This window comes from Peromyscus leucopus, chromosome 10, assembly GCF_004664715.2.
Source record: "Peromyscus leucopus breed LL Stock chromosome 10, UCI_PerLeu_2.1, whole genome shotgun sequence".
Lineage (NCBI taxonomy): Eukaryota > Metazoa > Chordata > Mammalia > Rodentia > Cricetidae > Peromyscus > Peromyscus leucopus.
The window spans coordinates 54,968,861-54,996,730 of record NC_051071.1 but is presented as its reverse complement, the minus strand read 5'-3'; the positions used below and the strand labels follow the sequence as shown (position 1 = coordinate 54,996,730).

The 27,870-nt window shown below is 44.9% G+C and overlaps 1 protein-coding gene across 7 annotated transcripts in view; it reads left to right on the top strand.

Moving 5' to 3' along the window:
• Atp8a1 (ATPase phospholipid transporting 8A1) overlaps positions 1–27,870 on the top strand; it is a 228,809-nt gene that overhangs the window by 139,790 nt on the left and 61,149 nt on the right. For all 7 annotated transcript variants that reach the window (XM_028882277.2, XM_028882275.2, XM_028882276.2 and 4 more), the window contains 2 exons: positions 508–572; positions 21,674–21,846. In XM_028882277.2, the coding sequence (XP_028738110.1) occupies positions 508–572; positions 21,674–21,846 (238 nt within the window). The remainder of the gene's footprint in view (positions 1–507; positions 573–21,673; positions 21,847–27,870) is intronic.

The following is a 27,870-nucleotide window of genomic DNA, read 5'->3' as shown; positions in this document are numbered from 1 at the left end:
CAAGCCAATAGAATAGGCAGACTTGGATTTAATACAGAAGTGCCTTTGTCATGGAGGGAATACAACAAAGTAAGAAAGAGAAAGAGGGCAAGAAAATGATGCCATGACCATCCAGGACAGCGAGATAGTGGGGGCCAGCAGGTCCAAGAGAATCACCCACCCTCCTGAACCTTTCTCTGCAGATATCCACTGGCCAGCCTTTACTCTCCATATCGACCATCACAAAGGATACAATGCACATGCTTGGCTGCTTTCAGGACGTGGAGACACTAAACGCAATTGTTCCCTATTGTTTACTGAGGAGGCTACAAATGATGTCCTTACCCTCACACCCCTCCTAATGGGCAACAAGAATATTTCATTTTTAACTTCCTGTTGGTCTGGAAAACAACCGATACCCTTCCCTGTCCGTGAGAGTCCTCCTCTGGTGTTTGATCATGCCATTGCTTTCCAGCTTCGCTTCTTTCCGGAAAAAACTAACGGTGCCTATTTCTTGTGTGTCCCTAGGACACTCCTGTAGACTTCTGAAGAAGAACATGGGAATGATCGTTATCAATGAAGGCTCTCTCGATGTAAGTGACTATGTTCTTCATCTCCTTCTTCCCTTTTCTATACCAGATATCCGTGGAAACACTTCATTGGTGTGAGGTTAAAAGATAATGTTGTACACTCTATTACCATCGTTCTGCATTAACTGTGCGTACAGCTCTGAACAGCATAAATGTAAACTCACTCACACTTTACACACGTGTTAGCTAAAAGAAATTGCTGTCTGATTTCCTTAGTGCTAGGAGACAGAAAAGCTGCTTCACAAAAACCCTGGGTCAGGGGGTTGCTGGCGGCCTGCGGCTCATTCATATAGAACCTCGCATTTAGTGTATTAAGCCTTTTATATCTGCTTTAGCTTCCGATGTTAATACATATCTCTGTTTTAAAGACTTTCTGAAAATTAGGCTAAGCTGATACGAAATAACTGTGCCTGCTACAAAAGGGCTCTTATTGTTTGTTTTTGTGAGTTGTTGGTTTTTTGGTTTTTTTTTTTCCTTTTTGATGCCCTAACTACTAAGATGAAATACTTAGCAGACTAACATCTAGGACAACTGACCTGCAAATACTTTAAAGCAAGGTGGCTACCTTGACTCTGCAAATATCCACTGTAATTGAAGGTGGAAGACAAAACAGGGGAGGTGAGGATTTTGCACCTGCTTAAAATAGTCATGATGACGCAAGCAGCAGAGAGGAGCATTGGTGATCAGGGATTTGGGGGAAGCTGCAAGGCCGGCCGGCCGTCTGTGTTGAGAGATGGTGAAGAAGTCGTTGAGGAGAGTGCTCAGAAGTTGGCTGTGGGACAGAAATTCCCTGTAAGATGACCTGGTTGCAAATGTTTTAATTCCTCATCCTCAAACCCTGATACTTTTTCCTTCTCTTGAGAGATCTTTGAGCAGCCTGTAATGGTGTGTAATACAGCAGTATCATCGTGGCTCTGCATCTTACGCCCTTCTACAGTCTCCCCACCTTCGTGTCTATTCGCTTTGGGTTGCCAAAGCCAAGATAGTATCCCGTGAACAATGACCAAGTCAGCCCTGCCCTCCAAAGGCTGACACGTAAGAAGTGAAGTAAAGGTCCCCGAATAACGGCACAAAACAGATGCGTAGGTGAGGAAGCTGTCTGCGATGGGGCTTCCGTGACATGTTAGGATGTGTTCATAAAAATAATAGTTAACCTGGTAGAGGTGAGTCATTGAGCGAGGAAGAAGACTGAAGCAGAAGGTCCTGGCAGTGAAGATCAAGCCATACTTGGAGAATGGAAAAGGGAGCGTTGACCTTGACCACAGTCTGTAACTTGTTGAAGAGTGTTGTTGGAGTAAGTAGACACATATGTGTGGATTTTCAGTTCCAGGGAACAGGTACAGATCGTAGAAAGGGGACCATCTATGTTTGCATCTAAATTTTATCTTCCTGCTTGTGTCTTTATCTGGAGAGCTCATCTATAGCTGACAGATGTTTCTCCATGTGCAAACTCTAATTGGGTTTTTGGTTTTGTTGCTGTTGTCATTTTTACATTTCTTCATTTGTTGAATGTGTGTGCACACACATGCCATGGCATGGATGTGGAGGTCAGAGGGCAACTTTCAAGAATCAGTTCTGAGCCGGGCAGTGGTGCCACACACCTTTAATCCCAGCACTCGGGAGGCAGAGGCAAGCAGATCTCTGTGAGTTCGAGGCTAGCCTGGTCTACAAAGTGAGTTCCAGGAAAGGCACAAAGCTACACAGAGAAACCCTGTCTTGAAAAACCAAAAAAAAAAAAAAAAAAAAAAAAAGAATCAGTTCTGCCCTTCCACCACCTGGGTTCCAGGGATGGAATTCAGGTCAGCAGGCTGGGGCAGCAAGTACTCTTACTCACTGAGCCTTCTCACTAGTCCATAGTCCTTACTGTTTAAAACAAATGATACAGTTAAGAGCTCTTGCAGAGAGGACCCAGGTTCAGTTCCAGCACCCACATGGTAGTTTACATCCATCCCTAACTCCAGTTCCTAAGGATCCCATGCCTTATATACATCGAGGGAAAATACTGATATTGCATAAAACAAACAAATCTAAAAACAAACTTTAAGAAAATCATCCCACACACCCTGCACACTGCTTTTTGCGTTTTATGCGTTGCCTTTTTGCAGTTGCTGTGTCTTAGCCAATGTGTATATGTCTGTGTGGTGCACATGGGAAGCCACTTAATTCTTTGCTGTGACATGGTACTTGCAAGGCACCTAGAAAGAAGTGACAGAGTTAGAACTCCGGTGATCTCGGACCAAGCAGGGCAAACTGGGTCAGCTTAGAGTGCACAGCAGCACAGAATGAAGAGCGCCTTCCTCAACTTCATGCATGCGAGGTACATGTCAGAGCGATGGTGGAGAGGCATGTTTGGAAAGGCAGGGAGGCATGGGTCTCATGTAAAAGATCTCAAGATAAGGAAAGGAAGGAAGTGGGACCCCAGTGCCACCAACGATAGGGTGTAGGGACAGCTCCAAGACTTGACGCTGTGGTCCCTGAAAAGGAGCCACCGAGAATGGCCCAAATGGTATTGCACACGCTGCTCGTAGTATTGTGCAAAGTGCAGGGGGAATGAATGTCCCACCTGCCTGCTGGGCAGCTGGGCTTTTTCAGTTCCCTGGGCCACAGTGGTGAACAGTTGCTCTAACACCAGGAGGATCAGGATCCCAGAACCTGTGGGGTTGAACACCCAAAAGCAAATCTGCTTCATTGCTTGCATCTGGAGAGAGGCTTTGCCCTTCTGGAGTGCGTGGCAGCGTGCCTGCCTTTATTTTATTATGCTCCGTCATTTTCCTCCGTTTCTTAGGTAAGTGTTGCTTTAAGTGTTTTAGATACCAAGTACTGTAATAGGCTGAAGGGAGAAGGTGACGTATCAAAACCTTCAGTGTACAGGGTCCCAGTTCACCTTCTCTTTCAGTGATAAACACCACGACCAAAAGCGTCTTGGGAGGAGAGTTTATTTGGCTAATAGGTTACAGTCCATCATCAAGGGAAGCCGGGGTAGGAACTCCAGGCAGGAACTGGAGGTGCACTGCTTGCTAGCTCATTCCACGTGGCTTGCTCAGCTACCTTTGTCATATGTTTAGGGATGGCACCTGCCCACAATGGACTGGGCCCTGCTACATCAATTAACAACTAAGAAAATGTCCCCCTAGACATAGCCAGAGGCTGATCTGATGTAGGCTGTTCCTCAGCCAGAAATCCCTCTTCCTGGGTGTGTGTAGGTGTGTGTAGGTGTGCGTCAAACAGATAAAACCCGCCAGTATGTATGCATACTATATTGTTAAGACGGTGGTGTTTGTTTTCATTATTAGATTTCCCAGGTGGTATCTCAAATCGAGAAACATTTCAAAGATACTTTCACTATCTATTTTTCTAAGAAATAAGAGAGAAGAGACTCTGGGAACACATAATTTCACTGAGAGCAGGGACTGCTCTGGCTTATCCTTCCCAGTGCCCAGTAAATTGCCTAACACATAGTAAATACTGGATAGATACCTGAGCGGTGAGTCATCACGTAATTTTAAATTAAGGGCTTCCCTTTTTAAAAAAAAAAAAAAAAAAAATGTGCATCGGTTTTCAATTTGAGGTAATTCATCATATCTGAAGCCTCCTTATGAATTCAAGTAGTTCAGGGTAGGAGCCAGACACTGTGGCTCAGTGGATTAACACTCATTTGCCTGCCTGCGCTCTGGCTGCCAGTCTTCCAAGCAATGTCTGGGGAAGGTTTTTCTCCCTGGGAGCTGAGTCGTGGATTTACAAATCTGGCTGTCTGAGGTCAGACCTCCTGGGATGAACTCATTTGTTTCCCACCAGGAGATGAAGCATCACTTTGCACAGGGCCTTCTGACCCCTCATAAAATCGGGAGGCTCGGAGTTCAGGCAAACCCTGAGCTGCTAGGAGGCCTGTAGGTAAATCATTATTTGTATTTCCCATTGCAGAGGGGCTGAAAAGCAGCCTGTCTGTATTCAGACTGTACTGATAGATAACAAGAAGGTGCGGGGCGATCGGTCCATGAGCACAAGGAACAATTAACAAGTAATAAACTGAGGAACAGAGCTGTCTCAGGAATGAAGTTATGAATGTGTGACTTGTCAAGTGCGTTGGACCCATCCTCTGAGAAACAGCACAGTGGGGTCCTCAGACACTGAAATCAGCTTCTTGGAGCCGTAGTCTAGCTGTCTACGTGTAGTGAGACTGTTACCTTGGGCAGCATTGGGGTGGTGAACATAGTTCACGGAACAGCAAAAAGATGTTATGAAACGTGGTAGAAGGGGGACTGTTCCAATAGCTTTCTGTTTTGCTTAATGCACATTTTTATAAAAGTGTATCGTTTCCCACCTTTAATATTTTTCATAAGGTAGTAACTTCTAGCTGCAGGCCATGTTTCATATAAGTGATACATATTGCTGTATACACTGCCCGAGTTTTTCTACCAAACTAATGTTAAAGTGGAAAAGATAGGTCTCCTGTTACCTTGTTATAAAGAATTATATTTTGAAGTTTTAAGAACTCACATAGAAAATGTCTCCTTTCTGCAGCTGGCACAGCAGCTCACGCCTGTAATCTCAGCACTCAGGAGGCAGAGGCAGGAGGATAACAAGTTGGAGGCTAGCCTGAGCTACACAGGAAGATCCTGTTTCTGAAAAGAAGGGAAAGTTTATTCTGGTGATTCTGATAAAGGAAACCTTTGTCTCCCAGAAAATAGATAGTCCAAAAAGCGTCACTGGGTTTTCCTGCTGTCTCCTGAGTTTCAATGTCATTAACCTTCCTGAAACACACACATACACACACGCACATGCACACCACACCACACCACACGGAAAAACAAACTTTCTGGCCATTTTTAAAACCTTTGAATAAATGCATACAAGCAGCTGAAGACATGCACGCTCATTGTCTCACTCTTCGGACCTGAATGGGACCCTGGCAGGCTCGCCTACCTCCACTTACTCCCACTTCCTTTGGGGTGCCACCACATGGTAAAACGAGATACTCTTAGTGACAATGAAGGCATCTTAAGCAGAAAGACTCGAAGTTTTTTAATTTAAAACTAAGAATTACAGGTTGTGGAAATGCCACCGTGGGTAATACACTTGCTGCACACACAGGTCCACACCTGTGTTTAAGTCCCCAGCATCCACCTAAAAGCCATCATGGTGGCACATGTCTTTAACCCTAGAGGAAAAGTAATACAGAGTCAAGGAGCTTTCTGGCCAGCAAGCCTAGCTGACGTGGCAAGGCCCAGGTTCAGTGAGAGACCTTGTCGCGAGAAATAAGAAGAGAAACCCTGTCTCAAGAAATAAGTAGGAGAGAAATAGAAAAAGCTATCCAAATATTGACCTCCAGCTTACACACACACACACACACACACACACACACACACACACACACACACACACACACACACAAAAGAGAGCACACGTGCATATGCCACACATACAAAGAAAGGAAAGAATTTCATGGGTAAGCATCGTTAATTGACATATGAAGTTGATCAAAACCTATTAGGTAATCAACAGATCCTTTCCATAGTTTGTATGATTTTTATCATGTTTCATTGACCCACTCTCTTAGGGATCCTAATTATGCTCCTGCTGAGCAGCATTTTTGTCCAACGGAGTCAGGAATTTCAATGTGCTAGCCTCATGGAAATACGCTTTCCCCCTAACCCCACCCAGTGCCCAGGAATGATCCCACAAACCTCTCAGGAGTGTCTCACTCGTTTACTGACTCATCCAGTACATTCTTTTTATATTTCCTATAAATCCTTCAGTCTATCGAAAAATAATTTATTTAAAATATGTTAAAACTGGAAGCATTTAAACTGTGAGGCAAGAACTCGGGAATCTTACACTGTGGCCTATTTTTACTTCCCAAATTCTAATTAAGGTCTCTCAAAATTACTGAAAATTATTGGGGAAAGACTAAGTTTATGTTAGGTTAAGAAAGGTAATTGTGAGCTTACTCAAGTCCTTTTTTGGTGTGGCAGCACTGTGGATCTCTAGAGATATTTCCAGGTGGTCCAGCATTTATTTGTTTGTTGCTGTTTTTTGTAGTCATTTGGTAGCATTTTTTTTAATTTTTAAGATTTATTTTATTATTTGTAATTATGTGTGTAAGTCTGCGTGTGCACATGGGCACCGGTGCCCGTGGAGGCCAAAAGTGTCAGGTCCCCTGGAGCTGGAATTACAGCTGCTTGATATGGCTGCTAGGAATCAAACCCACACCCTCTGGAAGAACAGCATGTGCTCTGAACTGCTAAGCCATCTCTCCAGCCCCCGGTTTGAGAGCTTGGATCTAAGTTTTTTGCCTGAGTAGAAAAATCTTGAAGACATGTCTCGTTGCAATAGCTCAAAACTGCCCCTCCATTTCACCTGTCAGACCGAGGGTAGGTTGGAGACTTATTTTTGAAGCCACTCATACCTTCCAAGCCCGTCACTCTTTGGGTCTCCTGTGCCCCTCCTTAGCCTTACATGCGTCTAGCATCTCTCATGTAAGAGGAATCTGTGGGCTCTCCAGGAGGAAGATGTAGATCTTAGATACGTTCCTATTCCCATGTAGCCTCCTTTCTGCTGTCTGGCTTTCCCCTTGGGGAGCAGATGGAGAGATGGTCTCTATTCACTGATTCACGTAACAGGATTGATTTTCGGAGAAATCAATTCCCTCTGCTCACAGCCCAAGGCTCCTACGTTTCCAAGTTCCTAGCCAGCCCCACTCACCTCTGTTCATCTAGGTGTGGTTTTTCTAAACCATCCCTACTGTTACAGACATTTATATCAAGCTACCCCACCTGGAGCTGTGGGAAGCTATGTATCATCTGTCCCCTAGGAAGATGTAATTTGCTGACTTTCTACGCAGACGGGTTGTTTTCCTCCTTGCCATGACAAGATACCAGATGGAAAACCCCAAGGGAGGGGGATTCATTTGGCTCAGGACTTCAGTCCATCACAACACATAGTGTGACGGTGTGGCAGAATCCAGGTATGCAAGACAATGCAGCTTCTCCTCATACCTTAGTAGAACAGAAAGCAAAGAGTGGAACTAGAAACTGGACCAGGCTTCACCCCTCAGAGGCCTGCCCCTAGTGACATACATTACCAGCTAGTTACCGTGTTCCGGAAGTTCTACCACCTGCCAAAACAGCGCCTTCTCCTGGACGCCGAGCATTCAAAACACAAGCCTGTGAGGAACAGTTTACCTTCCAATCGTGAAGCTGTGTGAAGAGGACTCTTGTCGCTTCTGCAGGATTCCGTGCACTGCTGTTCTACTCAGGATAAAAAAAAGATCCACAGCTTGTAGTTGTTAAATAACGTCTCTTTTATAGCAGGTGCTAGAGTGAGGACTGAACCACAAAATCCTGTTTTCACCTGAAAATGCTAGTAGGCAGATGCTCTTAGGCCTCTTTTACAGCTGAGGGATCTAGAAAGGGACTCTAGGCCAGTCACAGGCAGGTAGGTGATGCTGCGTGCTTAATTATTTGACTCCAGAGCACAATATATACATTTGTTTCCCTTGCCTTCAGCTGCTGCATTTCAGAAACAAGAGTCATAAAAATATTTGTCTCCTAGACAGGCTATTATAAGGACTAAACAAAACAGTGCCTGTTAACTGCTAAACATGGTGGCTAGCATACAGCAAATGCTGGCCACAGCCGTGTGAGAGCCACGGGTGGTTGGGCACTGCCTCCCCCTGCCGTGGCCTGGAGGTCCCTCAAGACTTCCACTGGGGTACGACTGAGACTCTGGGCTTGCCACAGCAGAGAACTTCAGGAGAAGACAGTAAAGACAGAGTCGGGGGTTAGGGTGAGATTTCAGTAGGGATTTAAGCATGAGTTCATGGGAAGAGAGAGGAAAGAAGACACGCTGGAGCGTTGGTGTGGGTGTCACAAGAGGGTGACGCCCACATCTTAGCATCTTAGCCGGAACCATAAGATGGTTTTGTTGACTCTTGGGTTACATCTCAGAGAGTTGCTGAGACTTCCCCCTGTCTTGCCCCCTCTTTTTCAGCCAATGAGATGATGTGGGTGTTCTGGAGTGCTTTGGATAGGTTCACAATCTGCAAAAGGTCCTCCGTGAGTTCCAGGAATTCCACAAGGAGATGAAGGTGTTTTATGGTTTTATTTGCTGTAGTTTTTCTTTCTTTCTTTTTTTTCTTTGCTTTACTAGAAATGGGGTTTGTATGAGATTTCTAGTAGGTATATGTGGCTTTACAGTTGGGAAAGGAGGATGGTAGTGGACTCTTAGGCGTTAAGCATAGTTCATTGCTACTTTAACAATCTTACTTGGAAATAACTCTACATAAAGAATACTCTCTCCAGATCGGCAACTCTCACAGCAATGTTAATTGAATTCGAATGTTTTATTCCTAGCTGGTGAGAGGCTTCAGTCAGGCTAAAAAGTGGGGGGACATCTTCTCATCCCATGTTTCCTTCACCTTCCCCCAGTTTTGTACCCAGCCTTGGTAAGCTCCCCGGAAATACCATGATGACGGTCTTCACTGTTACGATTTCTTCTCATTGTTGTCATGGGAGAGGAGAGTTCTTCATTGCCAGCTGCCATGAGAGATAACTTTGCACAGCTCCCTCGCTCTGAAATTGCTTCCCCTTCTCTATCTAACTGGAGAATGTGGCCCCAAACCTGCCATAAGTTTGATTATGGAGTCCGGTATTTCCTCTCCAACATATTTTACTGAAAATGAATTGTTGGCCACATTGGAGATTAAGTTAACAAGCATTAAAAAAAAAAATTTCTTTCCAATGCCCTGGTAAAAGAAAACCCTTCAAGAATTGCTGATTTTTTTCCAGAGACATATCACTTTCTAACGCTGAAAATTTCTACTATAACATAGAGGACATACCGGATATAAATGCTGAAGTTGTCATCTACACCCTTTCAAGCTTGACTTACATGTTTTATGCAGACAAACCTCACTGTTTTGGGACCCAGCCACCGGTAAATGGCTCCTGAAAGAAATCCAGAATAAGCAAGTTATTGACTTGACTCCAGAAGAGAAAGGGGGGGGGGGGGGGAGGAAAATGCAAGCTACTACAGGTTTTGTTTTGATCTGTCCCCTGAGTCTAATACAATACATTTTGTATTGCTTTGAAAACTGGTTTGGACAGGTTTGAAACCACACTGAGTTCCTTCCACTGCCTGGGTTGGTGCTTCAATGCTGACGTTTCTTTTGCTGTTAGCAAAGTCCTTCCAGCCTGAGGTCGCCAAGTCTTAAGATGGTAGTTTAAGGTGTTAGTGTTCCTCTATCTGAAGCCGCCGAGAGCTTTCCTGTAATGCCCTGTGGTAGGGAGCTTGTTTAGATCCTGTAAGTTGCACTACTTACCCCCAGGAAGAAATGTAAGCATTAGTAAAAAGTGAAAATGATGTTTGAACAAATCGTCTGTTTCCCATGCCTCTAATTTAAGGCCGTATCTGCTGGCAGCCAGAGTATGTGGTTGAAAAAAATCTCCTCCAACACACTGTTTGGTCTCGTTTGAATTAAATGTGTCCCCTTTTGTAAACACAATGCAGCGAGACCGGCTGGTGTACAGAACCCTGAGTGAAATGGTTCACAGATTCATAGAGTCCCTGTTTCAAGAAATCCTCCCGCCCCCAAGTCTGAATATTCTTTACCTCATTCCGCCGCCGAAACATCGGCACTCTTCCCTGAGACCTAGAATTACGGCTAAGTGCTTTCTACCCAGGCCGCTCCCTTGCCGCTCTCCCCACACACTGTTGACATTTCTGAGGGCACACTTCTGTCTTTTGCTTTCTTTCCATCCCTCCTGCCCATACCTTTGGCGGGTCAGAACAACGTTAAAAACAACAGTCTGGGAGAAAGGCCTGGGGAGGTGCCAGGTGTACCCCGAGGCATCACTCTCTGCTCCTGTAGGTAGGGCCGGGGCTGTGGGTCCACGTTACTGATGGACTCTTTGCGTTCACATGCTCGACACCACAGCATCCTGATTTTCCATTCCCACTACTCCAAGTCCAGAGTGTGCTTTTATCCACATCGGGCTTTATCTTTAGATAACTATACCTCCTCTAGTGACAAAATGACTCAGGGACAGGATTCTGCATCCTGGAATCATTGCCACGTCTTCCAATGTGTTTCATTAATTCTTTCACTCAACCCCAGGGCCACAGAGCAGTTAGAAGAGGATGCCCTTCCGGATAATTCAAGGAATTCAGTTTTGCCCATGTGAGAATTGTACACAGAAGCTATTTAAGACACACAGAGAATAATAGGAACAGTGTGTGTTTGGGCTCTGCCCTGAGAAAGTACTACGGATAATGATTCTTCCATATTCCTCCAGTTCCTCCATTCATTAATTGAAATGATTAAGCAGACGGGTCCAGCATTCACTTTCTCTGGGTCTGAGAAACAGTTGCTCATAGGCCTCAGTACTTACCTTCTTGAGACCGTTGATTTGGTAATTTGCTTATTGCTTGTTTTCAGAAAACCAGCGGTCTATTCAAAGCGACCTCATCCTGGCTGGATTGAAGGCAGTAGGAGAGACTGGATGTCTGCCGACCCAGTCCCTCCCAGAATGCTTCCTTTCGCGTTTGAATCGCAGCCACCACTGGAGAATATTTAATACCAACCTCAAAATAAGTGTTTAGGAGCCTCTCAGTGGTGGTTTAAAATAATTACCATGAAGGCTTTGGTAAAAGCCTGTATCCACAAAACTATTTAAATTATATAATTGCGTCCCCATCTCATTCTTCCTTTTCCTGGATTGATCTCTCTTTACTGCAGACCCCGACCCCAACACCAAAACACAGGCTGGCTACGCATTCGACACTCCTCTCCCTTCCTCGCTCCTGTTCCCCAAGTGAGACCCGACGCTCACAGGGAATCCTTTTCCTTATGGAACCCATCATGCTCCCGACTCTCAAACCTCTGCTGAGGTTTGAGTGCAGTTTATCAGCACTCCAACTTCCTCCTCTTACCTGTTTCCATTTTGTGACCCTTGACCTTTCTCGGATGGCATGACCCCTCTGGGAGATTGGACTGTTTTCTCATCTACAGTGTTTTACATCTACCCGCCTTCAGGAAAACCCATATTTGTATATCAGCAAAGCATGGGATTTTTTTTATCCCCCCCCCTCCATTATCTCTAGCAATATATATTGATGGAATGCGTTTGTTTGGCTGCCTTCCACTGAGCTACTTTGGAGGACCTCTCTGGCCATGTGTTTTTAATGACTTCACCTTCTGTCTGCCCTTGCCCATTTTGGAGAAATTGCTTTATATTGGTTTGGTTCTATACACATATGTTTTTAAATATTATATTCTAATTTAGGACAGGAATTTAGAAACACCAAAGGTTTTCGGTCAAGAAACTCTGTCAAAGAGCACTAGTCTCCTGACTGGGCTGCATACTAAATGGACCAGTTGTGTATAAATGTAGATTCTCTCCGCTCTCGGGTGTATATCCTTTTACTGTGGCCTGCAGTAGCTGAAAGAGCAGTTGATATATGTATTGCGTATGCGTATTTGGTATGTCCAGTGTTCCACTGAATCAGTAACACATTGTAGAAAAATAAGTAATACCCAATGGTTTGTTCAAGTTGTTATTACAGGAGTCATAACTCACTCTTTAAGAACGTGCTAACATTGTCCATACTTGATATAGTCAGACTATGTTATTAAAAATGCTCCTGGAATGTTCTGTTAATTTGCAATTTTAGGGTGTGAACATTTGGACAGCATGAAAGTAGGAAAGAATAAAACATGCCACCAAAATAGCTAATAAAATGTGTTTAGATATCAAGTTCATATATGTTTTCTTTTTAATATTTGTCCTTAAATTATGGTAAATTAAATACAAAGTAAAGTAAGTCTCCACTGTCTAGGTAACATTTACCTACATGCTTAAAAAGTATTCAGTGCCTAAGAATTACCCTAATGGTGCGATAGCTGAAGAATATGCTGGAAAAACAAGTCTTATGTTTATCATTAATTATTTTAAAGAAACATATATTCAGTTGCTCATACAAGAACATACAACTCACCACAGAGAAACTCCCTTTTACTTTGTAATCTTTGAAATGAGCTGTATCAGATTGTTCTGCCTCCAGGCAGAAATTGTTAAGGAAAAACAGACATTAATTATATAAATATTTCTCCTCCCACCATGCACCAGGAGCTACATGCCATTTGAGAAGAGGTGATGTTCTCATTGCTAGTCAGGTTTCCAGATAATGTTTATGTAATAGAAGGCGTGCTGGGATAGTTGAGTTTTAGCAGCCACAGGTAGATAGGAACATTGTCATTGGGAGACTTCATAAGAACGCTTAGAGTACTGATCCCAGTACTGAGTGAGCCTCCTGGATTTTCTGTTACTCCTCGGAGATCAACAGTTCACAGGTGCTACTCCATCACCTAGGTACCTGTGTTGGACCTGATGCCAGAGCGGGATAAAGAACTCGGGTGTCAACTTTGTGCTGAGTGAGCACTGGGTGGGACGCGCTCTCCTCAATAAGGACGTCAGCACACCACATCATGACAGTCACTCTGGAGAGTTAACACTAACCCAATCTCATGAATAGGAAAAAACTGGACTCACAGGAGTCCAGTGAGTCCTGCTCAAAGAAAGAGTCACTAGGTGACAGAGCCAGGCTCCAACTAAGGGGACTCTAACGCCACCTCAAAGGAGGTTGTCAGATGTGTATGGTGAGTCCAGCCAGTAAGAGTTAGATGGGCACACAGCTCTACCACTAACAGGAAGTTCTTTCTAGAACTCTAACTTACGTAGCTGCCTCATCTTACCCAAAAGAGATTTGTATCTAGGTATGGTAGTACACACCTGTAACCCCAGCATCAGAGAAACTGAGGCAGGAGTTTCTTGAGTTTGAGACAAAACTGGGCTACATATTGAGTTTTAGACCAGCAAGAATCTCAAATATCAATCTCAATCTCTCTCTCTCTCTCTCTCTCTCTCTCTCTCTCTCTCTCTCTCTCTCTCTCTCTCTGTCTCTCTCTCTCTCTCTCTCTCTCTCTCACACACACACACACACACACACACACACACACATTTAGAGGCCCTAGGGTGTGGGTTAGTGGTTGAAGCTATTCAGTATTTCCTATTTTTTTAAATTTTATTATTATAAATTTCCTCAAAGTAAAACATCTGCTTTTTCCAAGGAAAAGGGTTTGATGGCCTTACGTTATACTCCGTATCCATCTGAGATCGAGGAAAAACCTTGAGTTTCGAATCATGGACCATGTTTAGCTTCCAGAATTGAGTTCTTCACAGTGTGACATCATCACTCAGTTTGATGCTCTCAATACCCTGGAGTGACATGTAAGCCCCAACAGGCGGCCTCAACTTCTCACATCTCCCTTTGACATAGCTGCATGCATGAGCTCTGGGCCGGCCACTGTTCCTCTGTGTTGGTGAGTGATCTGTGCTCATCTGGGGACAGGCTCTGAAGAGCTGTTTTATAGTGGCCCAGCCTCCAGCCAGTCGTCTCATTTGGCTAGTCTCCACCTTTATTCAGCCTGTGGCTAGACTTCGCTCCTTCTGAGGACAGCAAGTGAGCTTGAAACCCTGTGTTGCTAATACTCGGGTAGGAAGTACGGTCTTCCTAAGCTCAAGTCCATCCTCACCAAAATGAAAGCTGCATCACCCCACTGATATGTTCATTCCCTTAATTCATACGAGAAAAGAACAAATCCAAGAATAACAAAACTGTCTTCGTTCAGTCTGGCTGCTCTAAAACTAATACCGCAGATGGGTTGGCTTCAGCAACAAAGATCCATTTCTCTGCATTCTGGAGACAGGAAAGTCCACCAGCAAGGTGCCAGCAGTTGGGGTCTCCTGGGGCCTGTGTCCTGGTTCACAGTGTCCTCTTGCTGCATCCTCATGTGGCAGGAGGGAGGATCTCTGTTATAAAGCCACGCACAAATCCTAGACAGAAGGTCTCGATTCCATATCCTAATGGCTTCCCGAAGGCCCCACTTCCTAGGATGCCATCACATAAGAAGTTAGCATTTCAGTGTAGGAATTCGGGAGAAACACCAACATCCATCCCAGAATAAAAATACCTTGTCAAATATTGTCAGAAGTTGGTGTTATTCAGAATTTCTATGTATTAGTTCTTCCTTTCTGGAAATAAAACCCCCTTCATAATATAGTTTTATCACTTTTTCTTCTCACGTTGATAGGTTCCCAAGAATAAGTATAAAGCTACCCATGGATAAATAAGTAGAGGTAGGCTTATTTCCCTCAACGTGGGGGAGGTTAGACTTGCTGCTGATGCCCTCTGGAGTATACATGGGAGTTCACTCACATTATAGAGGATCAGGGCAAGCTGCGGCAGCCAGTAGCCTCCTGCACTGTGTGATGGTCTGTCTTGGATCTTCTCAGCCCTGCCCCATGATTGCCCTTTCCCTTTGCTTGGGGATAGCTCCACATTCTCAGGAAGGGTGTTCCTTGGATTTGTTCCTAAGTAAAACTCTCTCCTATAAACCTCTGAGAGGAATCTGGGAAAGAGCAGAAAGGCCAGAAGCTGAAGGGCTCATTTTTATGCAGGTGCTTTCTGGGGCCCATCATAGACCCGCGTCTTAGGTGGCCTGATGTTCTCTGCACATCCGGCCCTACAGTTCCTAGCTGGTTCCAAGCAGTTCCACCAAAACAAAAATGACAACATGTGTGTGCTGCAATACTTGCCGTACAAACCCCAGCTTCCGGTTTATTTCCCTCTAAAATCGTATCAGATTTCATTGTGTGGGGCACCTGCTGTGATTTTTATAAAGGGTTTCCTTGCCACGGGTCATATAAACGTAATACAAAAGATTTCTATAAAGCGGTCAGTCTCCGGGTTCTTAGTAGATGGCTGTTGTGATTTTACTGGAGTGTGTTCTGTGAACATGCTGTCTGTTTGACCAGCTTGTGCTCTAAATTTAAGTGAGATTTTAGGAAGGCCCCAGTCCCATTGCTGCTATGAAGAATTCTACTTACCCAAATTGCCTTCTTCCTCAGGAAGCCTCCTCCCTCTCTCTCGTCTGCCTTCTCTACCTCTCCCTCCTCACCCCCGGCTTTCTTACAAACCAAATAAAGTACCATCTCCTTCCCCTTGGCCTACAGCTGCACACCTTGCCTTGATCACTAGGTAGCTAGCCTGGGTGTTCATCTTAGGGCATTCACGGGGCAGTCAAAGCTATTGGATGCAGAAGTCGATGCTGGGTTGTCATTAATTATCCATTCCTTATTTTTCTTTTCTAATAAGAGAAAAACACAGGAACATTTTCTATCTTCTATTTTCTATGGAGAGTACCCAAGATTCCTGAAAAGTTTAGAGGCAGCAGAAAAACATCCTCGGGGTCACAGGAGTGAGCCATTTTACCTTCCCACAAGGAGTTCTGTTGTCACTAACAATTATCTTCTCCGTGGCCTCCCCATCACGGACTTCAGGCGCTAGAAGAAGCTGGAGATAGAAATTAAGTTATACTACAGCATGCTATAGTATAAGCAGACGGAGTAGTTAGGGGACCTGAAAGATGGAAGCACTCTTGTTACCTGGAGGACTCGGGGAAAGTGGGCTCATGAGAATGTTTTTTTTTTTTTTTTTTTTTAGTTTATTTATTCATTGTTTTTAGAATAAGAAAACCTTGACCTTGTACGTAGGCTTAAATAGCCACGGGGGCTGGGAACGCCGCTAAGGGAAAGAATGAAGCGCACAGATGTTTATGAGTCAGCTTTTAAGCCAGAGGAGAGAAGGAAAGATGTGGAATAGCCTCTGGGGAAGAGAGGTGGACGTTTCTGTCTTCCTGCTGTGCTGGTTTGCCATCTACTGCTGTGATAAAACACTGACCAGAACCCGTGTGGGGTGGGAAGCGTTTAGTACGTCTTACAGGTTAGAGTCTCTCATCAAGGAAATCAGGGCAGAGGCTGCCACAGGAGCCTGGAAGCAGGAACTGACGCAGAGACCGCACAGGAATGCTGCTTCCTGGCATGCTCTCTACGGCCTGCTCGGCTTGCTTTCGTAATGCAACCCAGGACCACCACCCAGGAGTGGCACTGACCTACAGGCATGCTCAAAGGCCAATCTGATGGAGGCCATTCTTCAGTTGAGGGTCTCTCTCTCCGGGTGACTCTAGTTTGTGTTGACAAGAACTAACCAGTGGGAGGACGTGCAGAGATGACCGGCCACACTAGTGGAAGCCCATGAACTGTGGACTGGTGGCGGTGGAGCCCCCATGGGACTGGACTGGGCCCTCTGGATATGGAAGATGCTTTGTTTGGCTCGAACTGTTTAGGGGGCACCCAGGCAGGGGGATCCAGATCTGTCTGTGGTCTATGGGCAGGCTTCTGGGAATCCGATGCCTGTGGTGTGACGCCTTGCGCAGCCTTGGTGCAGTGGGAAGGGGCGCGGACCCACCTAGGCTCAGTGTGCTGGGCTCTGCTGACTCCCCATGGGAGACCTCGATTGGGGAGATGTGGGGATGCAAGGTGGCTTGGGAAAGAGGGCTGGGGGGTGGGAGAAGAGAGGAGGGGGGATCTGTGGATAGTGTGTAGAGTGAGTAGAAACTTTCTTAATAAAGAAAAATGGGGGAAAAAATTAAAAAAAAAAAAAAAAAAAACTAACCAGCACTGTAAAGTGGAGTTTGTTGTGGCAAAGTTGTGAGGTCGCAAAGAGGAGAAAATCAGGGCAAGAGGGTCAGGCAAGATTTCCTGTAAGCACTGCCTTGAATGCTTTCCTTGAGTACATGGGTGTGCAAGCTGCTGGAGTCCCAGGAAAGGGGACTTAGGAGGAGAATCACCATAGGGAAAAGTCAACCCCACTTTTCCCTTATCGGCAAGCAACTCGAACTATGACCTTTCCTCTGTCAGAAAAACTTCCAACTACATCCATGTATATTTGTCTCCACAAACTGCCTTAACTTCAGAACATCTCTGATGCCCCTTTTTAAAGATTTATTTATTTATTTTATATATACATGAGTGCTCTATCTGCGTGTGTGCCTGCACACCAGAAGAAGGCATCTGATCTCACTACAGATGGTTGGGAGCCATCATGTGGTTGCTGGGAATTGAACTCAGGACCTCTGGAAGAACAGTCAGTGCTCTTAACCTCTGAGCCATCTCTCCAGCCCACCCCCATGCCCCTTTTTATCCAGCTTACAAATAGCAGCAGGCAGAATGCAGCACAGCCCTTGTATTGTTCTGCCCTATACAGTCTTGGATCTTTTTTCTAACCTAGCTTCTCCTTCACATATTTTCACTTTCACAAGTCACTAAGTTTATATGTTTAAACATTTCCCCTTCCAGTAGCCAAAGAGAAAGCAGAGTGGCAGCTAATACAGTAATAAATATAAATATAGCCACAGGAGATAAGCTTCCATGCAATGCAGCCATAAAGCACAGCTCCCAGGCTTGGAGGAAATGCAAGGACGTTTCATAAATAAGAGAATTTTTAAAACGGCCCCAGCAGTAAATAAGGATAAAATATAACTCGTAACTAGCGGCACCCAGCCGGCAGCAGAGCACCTTGTACAGGGACACTGTGAACTAAAATAATGGGAGTTCGCAGATTGGTGTTGGTGTAACCTCGCACCCTAGGTGGGCTGCTGAGAAAGAAGTCACTGGGCTGAGTTTTTTCACCCCACCTGAAATGTGGCCGCTTACACCTCCTGACACCTCTTGATTTGCTGAAGGTCTTTGACAAGTCGCCAAGGAAGCATAGAGTACTGGTGCCACAAATGAGAGACTTTTCAGCCAATCTGAAGGTGTCAGAGAGGGCCTTAGAGAAGGAAAGTAGGACGCAGGCGATGCTCACCCAGCCTGGGGAGCATGGGCATCCCACAGGGCCGGGGATGGTTTCTTCTTGACTCACAGCTGATCCCCCCCCAAAGAAATCGGAAGTCTTGGCGGGGGGGGGGGGGGGGGGGGGGGGTCTTTTGTAGGTTTTGTTTCAGGTTTTCAGCTCAGGTGTCACTGGAGCAACACACACACACACACACACACACACACACACACACACACACACACACACACACAATGGCTGTTTTGAAATTCTATTCTCTGTCTCTGCCCCTACCCCTGTGTGTGTGAGTGTGTGTGTGTGTAATAATGGGAAATGGACTGTTGCCGATGGAATGCTGTCGAATTTATCAGTGCTGTCTTTAGATAAGATGTATTTCTGAGTGTGTGATACTGTAAGCTCTATACAGGTTGTGGGCAGGGGTTCAGCCCTGGACACCCCACAGGAGGCATTGGGGGCTTTGTTAACACAGGCTTCGTTGCACTGGGCAGCTTGGGAGCCTGGCAGGTCAGCTTGCTTTGGCAGGAAAGACACTGTAGGGACAGAGACGTGCAGGTCAAGCCTGTGGAAGAAGCTCTGGGCCAAGGCTCCAACTGTGGGAAGGTCGGACACCATTTAAGGGGATAGACTTCAGTGGGTGGATCGCTGGGAGCCCTGGAAAGATGGTAGAGTGAGAAGAGACGTTGGTGTGTGATTTACCTCTGTTTTATAAATGGTAGATGAAGGGCAGTGAAGGCTCATGGGAAACAGCAGAAAGAATGCTGTGGCCTTGAACTTGCTCTCTGTGCTACTTGACGCTTCTGGCATTTGGTTCTTTTTGATGGAGTGTGCAGAGAAAGACAAGCCAGAACAGAAATTTAACTCTGAGCTGACTGTACTTTGCAAATGCACTCTTGAGCCAGGAGCTTGAGCACTCGGTCTTCACACTAACATAGAGTAGTGTCTCTACGCATTGTGTTAACTTCAATGTCTCGTCTAAGCACAGAGCCCTTAAAGCAGCCCAGTGCGCAGCACATGCCAGGTAGTTTATTCTTGTTTTTATTTTTCACACGTTCGTTGGTTTATTTATCCACCTACTCACCGTGAATTTGCTTTTAAAACAATCTGGAGTAATATGCTTTAGACTGCCATTAGTAAGCTTTACTGGCAGAATTTTATAGACTTTTACACTTCCTTTTCTTAAGTCCTCTTGGACCAAATAATTGCCCCCTGATATAAAGTGTAACAATCAAACTGGAAGATTTTACTCCTGGGAGTGTTGGGCAGTCTTACTGTACAGTATGACATGGTTTATCATCCAGATAAACAGATTCTAAAATGCTAGGATCTAGTGTCATCTGCACTTGAATACAAATACAAAAACACCTTCAAATATCTCCAATGTGAAATTTTAATCTCCTTATTGCTTCCCTCACCAGGAAATAACTATGGAATGCCTGGGGCCACACCCTAAAATTGGAGGAATAAAGTGTCAATTACTTTTCTCATTCGTGTGACCAGATGCCCAATGAGAACAGCTTGAGATGAGAAAGGGTTCATTTTGCTCACAGTTTCCCGGGTTTGGTTCATTCTATGAGCCGGGTGTAGAGGACCAGCTAACACCACAGTGGGTGGGAAGCAGAGGAAAGCAAATATTGGAACAGACCCAGATAAGATGGCACCCAGGCCCCATGCCTGGTGATACTTCTAACAGGTGCCACCTCATTCGCTTCAGCACATTCCAACCAGCCGCACCACCATGCTATGACCCTGTCAAGGCGTGAATCTGTTTATTAGTTCAGAGGGCTCGGGATCTGCTTGTCTCTGGAAACAGTCACAGCCACACTCGGGTGTCGCTTAGTCTAATGGTGTTGACAGTCCAAATAAGCCATCACAAGGAACTCTGTTTTGAATATAATGAACACAAAGTATTCTATAAGCATATTGTGTGTGACTGTAGTTTATTATATAAATAACTGTAGATTTTAAGTTTAAGTTCTGTTTCCTTGTGTAGAATGAGTGTTGTGTTTCTTCAGTGCCAGGGCTCTTTAGAACAGGAACTGGACACTGGATGGATCCGTTATGTTGTAAGATGTGGTGATATATTGTGTACCCTAATAAACTTGCAGAGGAGCAGAGGACAGAGCCAGCCACTAGATTAGACATAGAGGTCAGGCAGTGGCACACACCTTTAATCCTATCACTCAAGAGGCAGAGATCCACCTGGATCTCTCTGAGTTCAAGGCCACACTGGGCTACACGAGATTGATCCAGTATAAGAGAGAAACAGAACCAGGCAGTGGTGGCACACATTTTTAATCCCAGCACTTGAGATCTCATGCCTTTGCTTGGGAAGCACACATGCCTTTAATCCCAGAAAGTGATGTCTGGGCAGAGAAAGGTATATAAGGCATGAGGAAACAGGAACTCTCTCTTTTGGCTGAGGATTTGTAGAGGTAAGAACTAGTGGCTGGCTGTTCTGCTTCTCTGATCCTCAGCCAGTTTATTAGGGTACACAATATATCACCACAGCAAGAAGAGTCTTTAGGATTTGGGGGAAAACTAGATATACGAAATGGTAATTTTATGTGGGAGGGTTGTTGTTGTTGTTGTTGTTGTTTTCCTTTTGAGGAGCTGGGCAAGTGGTCCTTGGTGAAGGACACATGCACCTGTTCTTATGCAATTTAAATGATAAAGCTTTCCCTGATAACTAAAGATTTAGGAGTGAACTTTTACGTGATGGAAAGGCTCCTTCTATTGCACCCATCACAATTTCCAAGCTGCATGTCTCCATCCCCCACTAAAATACAGCATCATGGAACCATGATTGAGGCCACAGAAGCCAGTGCGTGAAGTTACAGGAGATTACAAAGGCTGCATTTCCTCTCTAGGCGCCTAGGCATTAAATTTCAACAGCACTGAGCACTCTCAAGCGAACACTCATAAATTGTTTAAATTATATTCCCCAACTTTTCCCCTCGGTTCACGGCAAACCAATTTTGACTAGTTCATAAATTACATGGGTGTTGTTCTTTTTTTCTTAAGAAGAGAATTTACTGAAAATGCGTTTGCAGTGTTGTGACTGTGTGGTTAGTGTAACGAACAGCAGAGTCACGGAGGAATAGGTGGCCTGTGGTCCAGTCCCTGCCCTGCTGTGGACGGGTGTATGATTTCCCCAGAATTTAACTGGCAACCTTCTCAGTTGTCCTCTAGAAGGGCTGTTGTGAGAACTGAGTGAATGAAGGTGTGTGAACGCTGTTTGATTTTTTTTTTTTTAAAAAAGCACTAAGCATAACTCAATTTAGTTACTGAACATCTTGCGGACGTTGTAGTCAAACAAGTGGCCTGAATGTTGACGGCCTTGGTTGATGTTTCAGGGAACCAGGGAAACTCTCAGTCGGCACTGCACCACCCTTGGAGATGCCCTGCGGAAGGAAAACGATTTCGCGCTTATAATTGATGGGAAGACCCTCAAGTATGCCTTAACCTTCGGAGTCCGGCAGTACTTCCTGGACTTGGCTTTGTCCTGCAAAGCTGTCATTTGCTGCAGGTAGGTTCTCCCCAGTTGCAATTGACTTGATCTTGATGGTATCTTGCAATGATCTTATTTCAACAGTATGTATATGTGAGTTGAGCCAGTCTGTGCACACGTGTGCAGGTACCCAGGGAGGCCACAGGTACTGGTTCCCCCTGAAGCTGGAATTAAAGGCAACTGAGTGCTAGGAACAGAGAGCTTGGGTCTCTGGGAAAAAGTAGAATGATGCCTCTTAACTGCTGAGCTCTCTCTCTCCAGCTTCATCTTATGTTTTTAATTTTTTAAAGTTCCAAACTTTTTTTTTTTTTTTAAATCTAGAAATTACAAATGTTAGGTTAGTTCATTCATTCACTAGAGTCCCAGGGTTCACAGACTGAGATGGATTTGTTAGCAGAGTTTTGGGAAGTGAGTCCTGACAATCAGTATTGAATGCTACTCATAGTTTGAAGCCACCAGCTCTTTGCCATTATATGTCTATAACATCAGTCGATGGCGCTGGGCAGTGGTTGTGCACATCTTTAATCCCAGCACTTGGCAGGCAGAGGCAGGTAGATCTCAGTGAGTTTGAGGCCAGCCTGGGCTACAAAGTGAGTTCCAGGACAGCCAGGACTGTTACAGAGAAACCCTGTCTCAGGAAAAAAAAAAAAATCAGTCAATGGCAATCAAGTAAATGGCACATGCCAATCATCCCAGCTACTTAGGAGGCAGCAGCCAAAATGTAGCAAGCTTAAGGTCTGCTTGAGCAATTTAGAGAAACTCTATACCAAAATAAATAAGTGAACAAACTTTCAAGAGAGCTATGAACATAGCTCACTGGGTTTTTGCCTACATGTGCAACACCCTGGGTTCAAACCCCCGTACTGAAAAAGACCATGGCAGAGCCAGAGCCGTAGCTAGTGATCGAGTGAACTCCTTGGCCTTGGCTTTCATCTTCGGCACCAAAGCAGGGTGTGAATTATTTATCTGCATTTCCATCTTGGCTCGTTTATGGAAAGACCCTGTTGTCTCTATTTAGATCACTGATCCAACTGCTAGAATTTATTTTCTGGGGCTAGCATGATGGGAGGTACAATCTGAGTCATTCTCCAAATCGCTGAATATTTTTCCGACGGCTGTTTATTTACCCTAAGACTCTGGCCTAGTAACTTATAAAATTGCTCATATCCTAGATTTAAATCTGTCTCTGAGTTACGACAGCCTGATGCATAAAAGAGCCCTTGTGTACACCACTTAGCTCGAGCTGGTCTGGTTTCTTGTCAGGGGTATTCTAGCCTCCTGCATAGCATTGCCCAGGCTCTTCTCTTCAGGTCACCTCAGCTAAGGATTTTCCTCTGTCATCCACTGACTGAATCTTACCAGCTGGTCACAGTGGGTCCAGGGCCAGTACTTCCTCAACTCACTTTCTCTTCTGGGGAGACAAAACATGCGTGGGACTTCTCAAGAATCCCTCCCCAGCCTGTGTGCTTGCCATGACCCTTAGCTCTCTTGTCTTTGCTCTAACTACTTTTAAAAGCTCTATTTTACTAGTCAAGGAAAGTTATTCCTTTGAAACTATTTTTGTGTCCGCTTATCTACTTAATATGTATTCTTTGAATTTCAATTGAAATTTACTTCCTGGAATGTATACAGAGCAGACCCTGTAAGGATCACAGATGAGCATCATTTTGACCTACAAAAATTGTGTTATCCTCAGAGACTTAAGACTTACCCATTATTTTCAGGCATGTGATTATTTTAGCTACAGAATCAATTCTCTGTGGTATATTCCTGCTATGGCTGAGATTCTGGAGTGATCTATTATTGTAGATGTCCACTGTTCCACACAGTCATCTTCTTTGTTTATCACAAAGATGGGAATTATCCTCTACTCTGGTTTCTGCTTGGGTATCTTCACGCTTTGTCCAAGCTGGGGCTCCAGTTACTTTTCTTGGTCTCTTGCTAATGTCTTGACGAGGGCTTACTAGTGCTCAGCTCTTGCGCTCTTCCATCGGGATAATTTTGTGCTGCATTTAGCCATTCAGTCACTTCCACTAATGGGATCGTGAGGATCCACAGACGCTTGCTCAAAAAGCCCCGGAGTGTTATGGCTGCTGGCTCCTACTCAGACCAGAAAAAAACAGCCAACAGCGATGTTTAGATAAAGCGGCCAGTTGGCTTGAGCTAGCCTCTGTGCCGTTCCTACTGTGTGCTGGGCACAGGTATTGCATTTACCAGGACAAGTATGACTTGATAACGTGCTCTCCTTGCTGTTGCTGTCCACTCTACACTAAGTAGAATCAGCTGGTTTGAAAGATGCAGGAGTCCATTTTTTCTTGAGGCAGTCATGGCGGAAGAGCTTAACACGGTACCTCCCACCATTCTTCAAAAAGACCAACCACAGAATTAAACAATAGCAGAGGGACACCAGAAAGCAGAGTCAAGGGAGAGGAAATATGTTCTGCGCTTGTGAAATTCTCTCTGAAGATCCTTGTCCTGCAGGATTATAAGTCATGGGGACCTCAGAGCTCTTCCAGGCCGGGGATCCTGGGAGGGTCTCACCCGCCAAGCACATGAAGCTTAGTGCTGACACAGTTTATAAAGATGTGTGTGGCTGCTTCCTCCCTCTTGGCTGCCTCTGTTTTATGGATGTTTGAGGGCCTTGAATGGCAGACACTTGGTTCTCCTCAGGATTTTGTTGTTGTTGTAATAAGACATCTTTCTTCGGCTTTTTTTTTTTTTATTCTAATTACCTTCCTACCCTTTTCCCTAAAGAGAAGCTTCTGGCCCGGCTCTGCGGCTGGTCTAAACCCATAATTACGTCAGTGCCACAGCCGGATTAATGTCTGTGCACCTTCTTGGCCTGGTGCCTCTTCACATTACACCGCTGGCACAGATCATGTTTTTCTCATTCCACGTTCTGACCTCCGAGTGTAATGATGATGTTCCTATCACAAGTCGGGAATGTGGAGTGAGCCTGTGTATGGTCCTTGGAGAATGAACCCCAGGGTCACCCCTCATTTCTCACATGATGATGATCTCCCAGCCTCGGGAAACTCTAGATTTCATTCCATTAGAAGAGTGATGCTCACATAAATATTGACTATTATTTCAAAATACTGTATAATACTGTTTCCCAAGTTCCTTCGTGTTCATGCTAACCCTTTGAGGTTTTCCCTCAAATTGAGACTCCTTTCCAACCTACTGCTTGTCTGTCCACACACATGAAGATAATTCAGAATGGGACCATCCTCTACTGCCCACTGGAACAGCAAGGAAAGCCTTCCCAGAACAGATAATGAGTCTCCCAATCACTCGGTCCTCACGATTGCATCCGCCTTCTTCTGACATCAGCACCCAGGACGGGAAGATGAATTTTTAGTGTTTGCCTAATCGCCACGGTTACAAAGATGAGCTTTTGCTCCCCAGAGCCTCCTGCTGAATTGAAAGAAGCTGCTGGCCTCTGTCAGGAGTCATTACATCTCTCCCTCACCACTGTGTTCTGAGGGGACTATTCATAGACAGAACTAATTCCCCCAACCCAAAATTATTCAAGGCATTTGAGTCTGGGTTTTGATTTACAGAGTATGGGCTACATGTTATACCTTAAGAAAAATACACACACACACACACACACACACACACACACACACACACACACACACACATCTAAATCAAAACAGTAGAACATAGTCTTGTTTTTATCTGCCTAACAAGCACTGTGTTCACAGACACCACGCAGCTTTTGTGTTTACTGTTGGGCAGCTTACCTCCAGAACCCAGATCACCTAATAAGAAGCACGCCCCCACCTCCAAGAGCTTCTTGCTGTCAACATGTCAACGTAAGCATCCCCTTCCTGTACTTCTTCCCTTTTATTCACTTGCCCGAGTCCACTGCTTCTTACTTGGGATGATCACTAGTATATTGGTTGTCCAGGTGGTTGTTTAATTGGCTGGTCTATGAGACAGGGTCTCATGTATTCCAGGGCTAGCCTTGAGCTCACTACATACCCTAGGCTAGCCTTGAATTCCTGGTCCTTTTCCCTCCTCCTCCCAAGTCCTAGAATTACAGACATGCGCCAGCATGCCCTTTCAGCTGCTTGTGAAGAACAGAAGAAAGTTCTGGTTCACCTCCTCCACTGGAAACACACATGCTTAATGTACGACGGTGCGGACCATTATCACGGTTTCACAGATGGCCTGCAACACCTTAAGGAAAACAAGCTTTGTGGGAACTGCTAAAATCAAGAGCTATCCTGACATTCTAGAACCTAGATGAATAATTCCTGACTTCAGTTGCTAATACTTTTGCCCGAAGCCTTCCCATTTTTATATTAGATAAATGCTGGTTTGGGGGGTGGGGTTTGGTTGGTTGGTCAGTTGGGTTTTTGGTTTTTCAAGATAGGGTTTCCCTGTGTAGCCCTGGCTATCCTAGAACTCTCTCTGTAGACCAGGTTGGCCTCTAACTCAGAGATCTGCCTGCCTCTGTCTCCTGAGTACTGAGAGTGCCTGGAACATATGTTGTTTTGACTGGGGATTCAGGAAACGTGTTCTAGCTCTACCTTTCTGGCACCTTAGACACCAAATGAAATCATTCTCTCTGCAAAATGATGAGATTAGAAGGTAGCAAGGGTGGAATCCTCCAGGGGACTCAGATGCCTGGAGCAGGTAGAAGAGAGTGACTGAGATGTAGAAAGGGAGGAAGCACACACATTCCTTCCTGTGGTCCCTCCTCCCAGCTTGGGAGACCCTGCTCGGAGACCTGCCTGTCACCCTGGCAGTTTTTGGATGAACTCTGCTCCTGCTGCTCTGTGCTGGGCAGTGCCTCTCTGTTGCTGAGATCCTGGTCTGGGGATCCAGCTGTTCTTCCTCTGACCCATCCCTCCAGAAGAGTAGGAAGGCCGCAGTGAAGTATCACTGTGTTAAATAGAGTGTGGTCTCCGAGGTCCTCATCAGTTCACATAGCCCAGCTTTTCAAAGAGTCTTACTTTTTTTTTTTCTGTAGTTGTCAGTTTAGTTTAAACATATTTTGAAACTTATGCTCTGTGACAGTTGGTTGAAAATTGGCTTAGAGCCTCCAGCTTTTAGACTGTCTAGTAATCACCGTCCTGCTACATAATTTATGTACTCATGTCTCCTGGAAAGCAGAAGTTAAATTGAAGTAAGCATTTTTCTCTACTTGCAACATCTCTAATCAAAGCTTAACCCCCTTTTAGGCCATTTCCCCCATAGTAGATTTAAAAAAAATAAATAAATAAGTCCACTTGACTTCAGTGAGTGTTGTCGCTTAGAGTGGCATTCCCAGGCAAAACCTTTGGCCCTACTCCGCTCGATGGGATCTGCCTAGAAGAGGCCTGAAGGGATACTCTGTATATTTGCTGTGGTAGCATGAGTGTGTTCAATAAGGGGAGGGGGAGCGGGTCAAGGCAGATCTACTGCCTGAGTCTTTGGGGATGGTCTTTAGCTCAAGGACTTCTCTAAATGTTCTACTTAAGAGGTAGCTAGCTACAAAGCACAAATGGAGCCAGGAAATACTCAATAGACATTCCTTCAAAGGAAAAGAAACCGTGCACGCCAGTGGATGCCAAGCAGATGTTTGCTTTAAGACGACTTACAAACTGTTAATGGATGTCAACCCTATATTTACTTCCAAGAAAATCTGAATAAATGTTGGAAATGTGGGAGAGACTGTTTCTTTCACAGAAGCCTGACTAAAGGACATACCAAGTGGGTTTTAGAGCTTTATAAAATGCCCATATTTTGCTTGAACATGATGCTCAGCTCAGCCCTTTCTCCCTTCGTTTGCTATTCTACTTCTACTAAGGGATGTCGAAGAAACTTTGGGTCTCATTGTATGTGGTGGCCATTTCTGACGAGCTACACGTCAGCGAAGTCCACGTTTGAGTGAACTACCTAAGAACATACAGGAAATCTAATGCTGCTTCAGGTAGAGTTTCAGGTCTGACTCTAGAAAACCACCTCAGCAGTGCAGACACACATTACACACTACAGTCACAGCTACTTATACTAGAAAGTGTGTAAAAACCTATGTGTCTACTCAGC